This window comes from Haliotis rufescens, unplaced genomic scaffold (genome assembly GCF_023055435.1).
Source record: "Haliotis rufescens isolate VD_foot unplaced genomic scaffold, xgHalRufe1.0.p SCAF_2, whole genome shotgun sequence".
NCBI classification, from domain to species: Eukaryota; Metazoa; Mollusca; class Gastropoda; order Lepetellida; family Haliotidae; genus Haliotis; species Haliotis rufescens.
Window position 1 is genome coordinate 4,811,702 of NW_025963890.1, and position 12,183 is coordinate 4,823,884.

General features: G+C 40.8%; 1 protein-coding gene across 1 annotated transcript in view; it reads right to left on the bottom strand.

The window, feature by feature from the left end:
* The window catches only part of LOC124112770 (uncharacterized peptidase C1-like protein F26E4.3), a 48,583-nt gene that overhangs the window by 13,492 nt on the left and 22,908 nt on the right, over positions 1–12,183 (bottom strand). The window contains exon 2 of the mRNA XM_046472908.2: positions 110–176. Coding sequence (XP_046328864.2) covers positions 110–176 — 67 coding nt within the window. The remainder of the gene's footprint in view (positions 1–109; positions 177–12,183) is intronic.

A 12,183-nucleotide genomic window follows, 5' to 3' on the forward strand; every position in this document is an offset into this window, starting at 1 on the left:
GCGACACCGCGTCATGGTGTTAACCAGTATGTAGTGAGGTGTGATAGTGCGTCCCATACTTACACACACTGACACATTGTCAAATTGACACACATTAAAATAATCTCACCACTCGTTACAGTTCTCCTTAAGTTTCTGACCAGGCTGGAACAACACGCCATTCTTCCTACAGTTATCTGAAAGATAAGCAACACGAATGAGACACTTCATATTGAAATATAACACCAACACCAACACCAAAAAATAACCAGTCTCGATCCCAGATTCCTTTGGGCGTAAAATGCAAAATAGCTGTGTATATTATGTAAATGGATCACTGAAAATCTGTATACACCAGGTTGCCGTTGTACAAAACAGGCTGGTACGAGTTATGTCCTTTCTATTTACCTCCTATTGACCAATCAAAATCCACCTCTCATATCACTACATTTTCTTCAAACAAAATGGCGACGCCCAGTGAAGACGATCTGGGTTCCGTTGTACAAAACAACCTTAGCGCTACGACTGTCGTAAGTCTATGATAAGGTATGGGAGTTACGATCACCTTAGTGCTAAGATCGCTTTGAATAACGCACCCAGGTCCCCGTTCCACAAAACGCAACGACTGTCGTAAGTCTATGTTAAAGTATCGTCTTAGCACTTTTCCATAAAGTGATCTTAGCGTTACGACTGTCGTAAGTAAAAAACATAACCCCACAGACTGACGCTTGCCTTAGCACTAAGATCACCTTCTGCAACGTGGCCCAGTCTGGAGCTCGAGGCCATTCCACCAAGCGATCTTAGTGCTAAGACGACCATTAGGCCCATACATTAACATGACTTAGCTGAGATATCTTTGAGGAACATTGCTCACAGGAGGGAGTTTTTCGACTTCGTTATTGGCGGTGTCTGTCTTCAATTAGCTTGCCATATCTCACGCCACATCACTACAACAATGCATATCTGCGTCTACAAACGCTGTCACACTTAGACGGGTTTGTGTAAACTGTCGCCCAAGATGTTTGAACCGTGTTGAAGATGAATTTCGTCTTTTTGTAAGAGCCTGTCTCCTCCGCCTTACAATTGGTGTAAGAGCTCGGTCAATGTCCTTCATAGGTGTCTCATTTAGATACGGTTACATTATACCCAAAATTATTTCAATGTTACGAACATTACTGCTCGATACAAATGATGCAAACACATTATATTTTATATCTGTTCATGAATGTATCCCTAATGGAATATGTGTCGGCGTTGACGTCTTATATTTCAGTAATACATATTGCAGACCAAGTAAGTAACTCACATGGTATGATTTATAGAAGTTAATGATTACACATTAACTGCCCGGCAAACGAAAGTATACACCATTTTTCAATGGTGGCGAAAAATGAAACAAACAAGAAATGGTTATCAGATGGTGACCTTAAGTTTGTATTGTTCTGGTGACTGTTTTCAGTCTAGTTTTGTTTGACAGTGAGTACAGGCTACGCATGTGACTAAGTTTGTTTTATAACTTTTTTCTAAAACTTATTTGTAATTACATTTTAACTATAACATTATCGTCTGTATGGGCACGGGGCGGTCGGGTAGCCTAGTGGTTGAAGCGTTCCCTCGTCACGGCGAAGACCCGGGTTCGATTCCCGACATGGGCACAATGTGTGAAACCCATTTCTGGTGTCCCCCGCAGTGATATTGCTGGAATATTGCTAAAAGCGGCCTAAAACCATACTCACTCACTGTATCGTCACGTTTTCGGGATTGTCCTTGACTCTTTACTTGGACGAAACTTTTTCTGTGATACAACTGATGAATTGTTCTAAGACACGTGAACACAACTCGAGTCATAAAAGGATGGATTATAATTGTAGATTCAGGAAATAACCCCACAGTAACAGAACTGTAAATGTTAAGATGAATAACATTCCACGGCAGTGTGAAACACATTCATTATTTTATCATACATAAAGATCTCACAAACTGAATTTAAGACTCAAATATGTAAAATTACGATTCTTAATATATGAGAGTGGAGTCTTTGATATAAATATGTATGAAATGCCATAAGGCTCAGTTATAATCTCTCAATGTTGACGACAGTATATCTTCTCGTCATTTTGACCATAAATTAACACTATTCAATGACCAGCCAGGACGTATACACCGATACACCATTGCTACACACAGTGACCATTATGTGTGGAAGCCGGCCATCTGTGGTCAAGTGTTGTTGTTTGTGCGACAGTGGACGTGAATGACAGCTTTATAATGACAGCTATACCCAACCTTCCTTTGATATTAAAAGTGAGAAAATGTGAGACAGTGTACTCCCCCGAGGTCGTAAAGCACGCATCAAAGCTTAGGCTCACAGAGTGACATTCCTCTTCGTCGTTGTTATTAATTCATAAATTCTGAAAGCGTATATGGTATGATATGACCGACAAATGTGAGAACTTTATCTTTAATTTGTGTATCAACGTCAAGTGTATATTGTCCCACGCGGTACCCATATTTGGGCATCCATGCCAAACCTTAACGCGCAGTATGTGATTGTGTCCAGATTGAAGATTGAATTGACAAGGAGAAATTCGCATCAGCACATATTTTAAATATATGCATGAAGAACAATATGCTTCGTTGGCAAAATTCTTAAAAACAGTTTTGTTTTGATAAAATCTGCAAATGGTTAAAATTCTAGTTGTCAAAACCGCTATAGGGAACAGCAAATATTTAAAACTGTACACTGTACGGATAGAACTTTGCATGATTGTTTTCTTATATATCTAAAGACTAATTTTAGTACGTGTGAAAAGGTGGGGTTAAGATTGCCCAGGGCAGGTTTCGTGGGCTTACATTATATCTTTTTATTAATTAAACTTTTTACCAACATATTACACTTTTTTTAAATCCACATGTCGCTTTGCAGCACTGGTGTGACGGTGTAAATTCTGGCTGCTTTCATCGATGTAACTCATCCTAATTAAAAGAAAATATATCTGACTTCACGTGTTACCCGAAACGGATAATGCGACCATTTTGTGCACACTGGATTGTCCGTATAATAGAAATCATGAGGTCATTGAGGTCTGTTATCAATATCTTACTACATGTATATATGCGCACATTTACCTGTACCGACTTGTTCATTATTTGTAAGTACATGTAGAGTAATACTTGCTGTATCAGGAATACGTGAGTGTTTGCATGGTAAATCATGGCGTGTAAGGACTTTGCTTACATAGTGTCTACAGTGGGTGGGTCATTCACATTGCCTTCGCCAAACCAAAATATCTCGAACAATGATAGTAAAAATAAGGAAACGTCATTTGCTGATCAAATTGCTAACCTAGCATATTTGCCATAATATGTGATATTAAATTATGAAAGCATATTACCATCAAAGACTGACAATTTCTTTACCTCATCACACAAACTAGCCTTGGTGTTTTATCTGACATAAGAACTGAATGTGTCAGTACTAGTTTTACCGGCATTGGCACCTGCAGGGAATATGGCCAAGACTGTTGGGATCATTGAAGTGGAAAGTGTCAATCGACTGTCAAACCTGCAGATGTAATCCAGCCCCCACCTTTTCAGCCATGATGTTGCTTTGAATGTTGAACCGTGCCGGTCCTTCAGTGTCCGTTACACTCTCATTCCAGCTACATATAGATGTGGCTTCGTGTTTCACGGTGTTCATTGGTAGGGATGCGGGTTAACATCACACTGAACTTTCGTTATCACGAACAGGAAAGAACAAAACGAAACCTCGAGATAACCGGAGATAAGGGTGCGATAGGAAGGGAGTCAGTGTAACTGCCTCTGAACTGTACATATTCCAAGTATACATTCACTACGGATATAACGAACCCCCAGGAACTATTTCATGTAAGGAGATTCTGTATAACAAACTCCAAGGAACACGATAGATGCAAACCCGAAATAACACATCTTGGGGAAAAAGAAACACTGGTTATTACGAACTACAGAGAATCTCAACACATGTAACTCGGGCATAGTGAACTACAAAGATATCTGAATACAACGAGTTCCTAGTATATTGAACTTTAATGAGCCCTGGGTATGAAGAACTCCGGTCATAACGAACAACAAAGATATAGTGAGCGAGTGAGTCGGGTTTAACGCCGCTTTTAACAGTATTCCAGTTATTTCGCGGCGTGTCAGCTTAATGTGGGAGGAAAGCGCGAAGTGATGCAGGTCTCAGACGTTTACCACTTCGGTGAAACGCACGAGCACGGGTATGGTGATGACAAACCCAGAAACATAATCGGGGCGAACTGGGATTCCAACCAACAATCATAGGTTTCTGGCGTGCCCAAGGGACGCAACTCTGCACAGCGAATCGCGGCGCCTTAGACGACTGGGCCACCCGTGCCCCGAGCTCCGGTTATAACTAATTTCAAAGATACCTGGATATAAATAACTCCGGTTATAACGAACAAGAAGGAACAGAGGAAAACACGAACAAGGACGACATCACTTAATGGCCAGTTCGTTAAAACCAAGTCTATCAACACCTTTATTTGAAGTTAGAGGCCACAGGCCCATAGAATATCACATTACAGGAATACAATTACAATTTATACAATTTCATTGCATTCAATATGAATTTTGATAACAGTACAATAGTAGGTTTATGATTAGATGACATCAAGCGAACAAGTGAGGCTTTAAATGATTTAAGAAAACCAAGTCTGTATTCTCATTTACGTCAGGGGGCACGGGTGGCCCAGTCGTCTAAGGCGCCGCGATTCGCTATGCAGAGTTGCGTCCTTTGGGCACGCCAGAAACCTATGATTGTGGGTTCGAATAGAGATTCGCCCCAATCTAGGTTTGTCAGCACCATACCCGTGCTCGTGGGTTTCACCGGAGTGGTAAACGTCTGAGACCTGCATCACTTCGGGCTTTCCTCCCACATGAAGCTGACACGCCGTGATATAACTGGAATACTGTTAAAAGCGGCGTAAAACCCAACTCACTCACTCACTCAATTACGTCAGCTGCAAGCTACGCGCTCGTATCACTGTTTGATATTACGACTGATTTCATCTCAGCCGAGACCTCGACATAACCGAATTCGTCAATACGTTTGCTGAACTCTGGGTTTGTTTAATACTACCTTATTGAGTCGTATCCGACATGGATTTCAATGGAGAGCAACTTAATCACGTTATAATCAAGCACCTGCTAACTCGAGGGGATGGGCGAAGGTCAGTTGTTGGGACAGTGTCCATCCTGTGATCGCCGAGTACACAAACAAACGGACTAGCTGGACAGAACATGAGATCGTGGGCAATGTCCACAAATGACGCTGCGGGAAACGGGTGGGCGTGTGGGAACAGTGCCCATTGGCAATCTGGGTCAGAAGGGGTGTGAGGATGTGGCTTCTCTAATTTGTTTCACACTTTACATATTGACCTCTGTCATATAAACCAAATATTGATTTGAATCCAAGCATGCATATTTTTTGTCAACCAACAGGCATATGTTTCAACGATGATCGACCGTCCCGGGACAGCAATGAAAAGGCCATGAGTGAGTGAGTGTTTAACGCCGCTTTTAACAATATATCAGTTATATCACGGCGTGTCAGCTTGATGGGGGAGGAAAGTCCGCAGTAACGCAGGTCTTAAATGTTTATAACGTCGGTGAAACCCAGGACTACGGGTATAGTGCTGACAAACCTAGGAACGTAATCACGGCGAAACAGATTCGTACCATGGTCATTGGAATCTGGTAAGCCTATGGGACACTAGAAAATTCACAAATACAAATGTTCATTTTAGGGATTCAATATTTGTCTAGGGTTCAGATTAAGAATATGATACCAGCGAAACGGGTCAGACATTGTTCCACCCAATCCCCATTTCAGTCATCTTTGATAAGCATGTGGCACTGGTGACCTTTTCCGAACCGCTACTGTATGCCCACTCTAGATCCTACTACTTACTCTTAATTCCAAATTACATTTTTCCGTTCCATCTTTTAACACACGTCCGTGAGAACGGTAGAGATGTCTCCGATATAGATCCATTTATCTCAATGTAGACTTACATATCGGTAACATGAAAGCCTTTTTCACCTGAGAAATTGACCAGGTGTGGCCATTATGAAATGTAAATGTCACACACTTCTGTAAAGTATCACACCGCAATAACGACAAAAAAAACGTAAAGCCACAAGAATGTCGCGGGTGTCACTAAAAGTAAGCCTGGATTCCGGCGGAAAGCGGTCATGGCTGTCGCCGGTGTATGGGAATTTTGAACGAAATTGGTTAAAGCAGTGTCTTTCTTCCTCGGGAGTTAAGCACGTGGTGTTGACGTGATCAGTGTGATGTGGCACAACAGACGGAACCTGGGACACTCGCGACATATTGTAACACGGCGCGGTTACTCAAAACATGCATGTTGTTGTGGCACCACTACACCAACTGACGAAATACTTTTAAAAATCGGGCGCAAGCCGCAGCCTTGACAAATATGCAAGCATCATTCATGGCTTTATTGCCGTTCTTGTGTCATAGACAAGACTTCATTATTTAAATATGCTCCTTAAAAATGATATTTCTACATTTTAAATATTCTTTAGTAATCCTTTATCTATAATTTGTAAATCTGACATTTGAATAGTTGGAGTAAAATTACATCTGACAACTTGCAGTTTATAAATTTTAACGTTTACAACTAAATTACGATAGGCCCATATAGTCGGTAACTGCAAGTGTTAAACTAGAGTCAGCAGTATTCAAGCTAAGTATTATCCACGTTGTAGATTATCGAATCTGGGTCATTTAAACCAGTTGTTGATAGAATGAAGAACGGACGATCCATGGTGTCGGCGCAAGGTGACACAATCAGCCAGCTAGGTCTCAAACTACACAACCGTTATAAGTCGGCTCTAGGTCACTCAGTGGGGACTGGGGACCCTTTCTTACCGGATCCCGACTAGATGTTTCAGTGCAGAGGTGCTGGGTCACACCTAATACCCAGGTTCGACTCCTTACATGGGTACAATGTGTGGAGCCTATTTTTGATGTCTGAAATATTACTGACAGAGGTGTTAATAATGCAGTGCTCAAAGCTCCCTTATTCATTCAAGACATACAAAGCCATCTGTGTTCATTGTCTGCTCTAAACTTCATGAGATTTTCACACAAAAATGTCATAAGCCTTTTACAATAGGGACGTTTTCGTTTGTAAATATGACCATTTGAAATTTTTTTTCATTCCACCAAACTTCATAAAAGTTTGTCTCTTATCGGCATGCGTCAATCTAAACTGACAAGAAAGCAGATTTAATGGATTCCTTATCCTAGTGTTTATGACACGACACGAAAACTGAGTACAATGTGTTTCATCTGTCACAGCGGTGATATTGACAAAGATGGGTGACACATTTCACACTGGCGCTACCTGTCAATCTTACGCCACACCGAAGGAGAAACATCCGGAGGGGCGTTCACCGAAAAAAACCTCTCAAGTTTCGTTTTATCATTACAATAAAAAAACATCAGATTTAAAGGCATTATCGCACTGAGTAGAATCAACACAGCGAAAGTCGACGGTAATGCGAATCGCTGGGACAAGGTTTACACACAAAAGGCCAGTATGATTTGTGTATTCAATGGCGAGGATATCGGGGGCCCATTTAATCCTGGGGATTGACCAGAATCCTTCGATCCATTTTTACCTACCGAGTAGATAATCCTCAACAAACACTCAAATGTTTATCAGAATGTGGCCTTTCGCCTCCGAGAGCCTCTTTGTCCTGCCCCCATGTTGACGGGCGTAATAGAGCTGCTGGGCTAGTCATTGGATAGATCGCAATTAGAACAACATTGAAGTAAAGAATTGCTTGTTTAAAACATCAGTCTAGGTGTTAAGAACGAGACATGCTTCTTTAACTGATTAAAGTAGGACCTGTAACGCAGAGATGGTTCAGGGTATAATCCAAGGCTTTCAGTATCTACTCGTTTAAAGTCAAACATCATGTATTATCTATTATTCCATTTAAAAAGGTTAACCTTGTATTTTCGTTCCTGTTCGAAGGTCATACTTTAGATAACAAACAAACACACACACACACACACTCACTCACTCACACAATGATGGTTGTGACTGTGCGTACGTGTATGCGGGTGCGGGTGATGTTGCTGTTATTGTTATTGCTGTTCTTCTATCATTATCAAAGCTGGTTTCTTCATTAATATTCATTTCTGTTCGAGTAATATATATTATAATTTTTGTTGCTGTCATTCTCTTCCTTCTTCTTCTTCTTAATACACACCCTAAAGGATCTCAAAGCGTAACATTATTACCTCTGTTACTGGATTAGTATGCCTCATTCTCAGCTCCCTGGGGAATACACAACCCAAGCTGCGCTTGAATGTTAACAGTCACAATACCATCTCATCCTTCCGGGTACCCATAGTATAGCAGTTGTTAATGGTGTGTTTATATGTTTATAGTATTATTGTCATTGTAATTATTATTGATATTATTAGTATCGCTGTTGCTGTTATCATTATTAGTAGTATTATAGCAGTATTATGGTTGTGTTTATCAGCATGAGTACCAGCAGGGTCGGTATGTACACCAAACCTTGACGTCATCAGTAGTGCCGTCCCAGCGTGTATCTGTCCGTGCCCTGGGTGACCAAGCGGCAGGTATATCCCCTGTGTGAGGACGCACAGGAATGAGGGGTACATCCACGTGACGTTGTTACATTCCATGGTAAGTATCAGTACACTGACCGCCGACGTGCCGCCATCACACAAGTCCTCACTGACGGCCCATGCATACACAACATGTTCCCTCACATATTAACATGTACACAAGGTTTAATATCTCACTACTTCTGCATCAATGAGACGTGTAACATCCTAGTGTTTGAGTCGTTGGTATGAAGGAGATATATACCACCGAAGTAAGCATATATCTCTGGGCTATCAGCGTGATAACCAACATGGGAAAGCGCCGGACAAATACTCGTATAAAATTATTTGATAGGTGGAAATCTAGTTTCAACAAACTATCCATGTATTCATAGGGATATATGCCCTTTCTTTACAACAAATATCGAGTTGATATCTCAGTATACTGTTTCGTTATCTCTACGTTCTCAGGAATATTGCGCTCATTAAACTGTCTACAGGTGATGACAGAAATTGTACGTACAACATAAAAAAAACACATGGGCAGTGTAGTACTAGTAGTAGTACTAGTAATAGTAGAAATAGTAGTAGTAGTAGTAGTAGTAGTAGTAGTAGTAGTAGTAGTAGTAGTAGTAGTAGTAGTAGTGTTTTCTGCTTATTAATATTATTATTATTTTACAGCTACATCCAGACGGCAAAATAAGTCTTAGAGCTGTATCTAATGTGTAGGTTCGACGGCTGGACAACCTGACGGATGAAGTGTCTATGTTTTGCGAAACTATATGTATAACATGAGACGGGATCTGTTCTGAACCTGCTGTTATGCTATTAATTATTTTCTTAAATTTAATTTCTTCTTTCTCTGAAATTTAAAAAATATGTACATGGCACACTCTTCATTTTCTCTCTCTCTCTCTCTCTCTCTCTCTCTCTCTCTCTCTCTCTCTCTCTCTCTCTCTCTCTGTGTGTGTGTGTGTGTTGAGTTATGAGGCTATACAGTTGACGTGAACTGACAGTAAATACAGCCGGCTTAAGGGGAATAACTCTTCAATATGTCATATCCTCCACCTCTCATGCTGTGATTCAAGCTCCCCCACCCCCCACCCCCCCCCCCCCCCCACCCCCCAACACACCCCACCCCCACCCCCTCCCCTCTCTTAGGACGCAATGTATCATCATTATTGCTATTATAAAAGCGGTATGGTTTCATTGCGGTGACATATAGGTGAAGACAATGCATCGAATCTTCTTAAACCCTGAAACAGTAGACACTGCCTGTTGACTCACCACTCTTCCCTGTCTAATATTGGAGACGACGAGTCTCCTGTTTCACGAATTAACACATGAATAAATCCTGATGCGATTACAACTCGAACTGGATACTGTCGAGCTAAAGAGGTGACCGAATTAAACGATTTAGGCGATATGGAGTGGGGATGAAAAGGGCATATAGGCAAATGAGGTTTGACTGAGTGAGTGAGTATTGAATTACGTTGCTTTCTTAAATATTCAAATACTATTAGGTCAGGGCGGTCTCCACATATTGCACCCAACCGAACCGGCGGGAATAGCGAATAATTTAAATGAATGGGCCCATCAGTCAAGACAACCAAGTCATTTATGCTAGGAATTGCACAATGATAATTAAAAGCTTTTTTGCAATATAATATACATATTATACATACACAAACACCTATTTACATTATGCCCAAAGTTGAAAGTATGACACATAAAAAGGCACCACAATAGCCCAGTATGTCTTCAACGTTGTCAAGATAATTTGACTCTGGAACCAATTCACTCAAGCTATCGGCAGGGTTATAAATTGTTTCCGTAGAAGCGCCCATTTTTTTAGAATTTTTAAAAATATCACACGGACCGCTTTATCCCTTGTCCCGGCTGAAAAGATATGATCTGGAAACGGAAACTAAAGGACGAGCTCCTTTGTGTATCCACGTCAATGTTGCGTTGGGGAATAGCATGACTTACTCGTGCGGATTTCACTCATACCACCACGCTTTCGGCAACTAAAAAATTCTTGAATGCATCTTTCAGCAATATTCCAGCAATATGACAGTGGGGACACCAGAAATGGGCTTCACACATTGTTCCCATGTGGGGATCAAACCCGGGCCTTCGGCGTGACGAGAGAACGCTCTAACGACCACGCTTCACGCCGTCTCTATGAGTGCATAGAGGTATTTAGACCAAAATCACTGCATCTGCTTTAAAATGTGAATAAAATATGCAATACAGACATAGCATTTTGACACTTTCTTCTGGCACTGACAAGTAAAAAAGTTACTCGCGTGTGGTCCCAGACAAGGAAGGACGTGCGAAAATGAAATGGCATTTCACAACAGGAAAATGTAAAAGTTGATACAATCTGGCCTTTCCGTCTAATGACCTCGTACACGTAGCCCCGTGTCGATAATGAGTAAGTCCCAACCCTTCGTCTGTCACTGGAATAGGCGTTACACTCAAGAACATAATTCAGGCAAAAATAGGTAACATATTTGCGATTATTTCACCCTGTTACAGAGGTACACTGGCTTGTTACATGACGGCGACATCCCCAAATTTCAGCTTTCCTCTGTAGTCTGGGAATGATTATCGACTACCGTATTCGACGTCATAAGCGCCCAGGGCGCTCTCAAAATTAGAAATAGGGGGCTCTTTTTGGAATATTATTTTAGTGAAAAAAAAACAGTTGAAAGATAAATTTCGTGGTTTATGCTGACAGCCTGAAATGTTTATGTACGACACATATATTTTTTCTAGAATTTAATTGCCAATAGTTAAGGGTCCATATAACACACGAGTGCGTATTGTACGCGATTAAATAAGTCTTCTGAACATTGATCAATCGGAAGGGGTGGTAATTAGGATTGTTCACTAGTCAATATATTAGCAAATACCGCCGGGTGCGCTTATTAGAGCGGGGCGCTTATTACGTCGAATACGGTAATGGCCTTTTGGGGATTGTGTTCATGGTGTATGTTTTTATATTGTATTTTTTCGTGTGTATTTTAGCTGCATTCGTGTGTGTTTTGAGATTGTATTCGTGTGTGGTTTGATTGAATAAATGTGTGGTTTGATATAATAGTATTCGTGTCTTTTGATGGAAATAATGTGTGTTTTGGTATTGTATTCGTGTGTTTTGATTGTATTAATGTGTGGTATGATATTATATTCGTATGTTTTGATTGCGTTAATGTGTGTTTTGATATTGTAGTCGTGTGTGTTTTGATTGTATTAATGTACCTTGTTTTATTGATGTATATTTATGGATAGTTTTCTGCTTCATTTGTATCCGTGTGTATTTGTACTGTATTCGTGTGTATTTGGACTCTATTGGTGTGTTTCGGGGTTTTAATCGTGTCTTTTCATTGAACACATGAGGTAATGCTATGTGCTGATACTTTATACATGAGGAGATCGCTCAGTGGTTAAAGGGTCCGCTCGCCGCACAGAAGACCCAGGTTCGATTCCCATAGTTCTTGCTGTCTCTTAAAAGTATTGCTGAATTA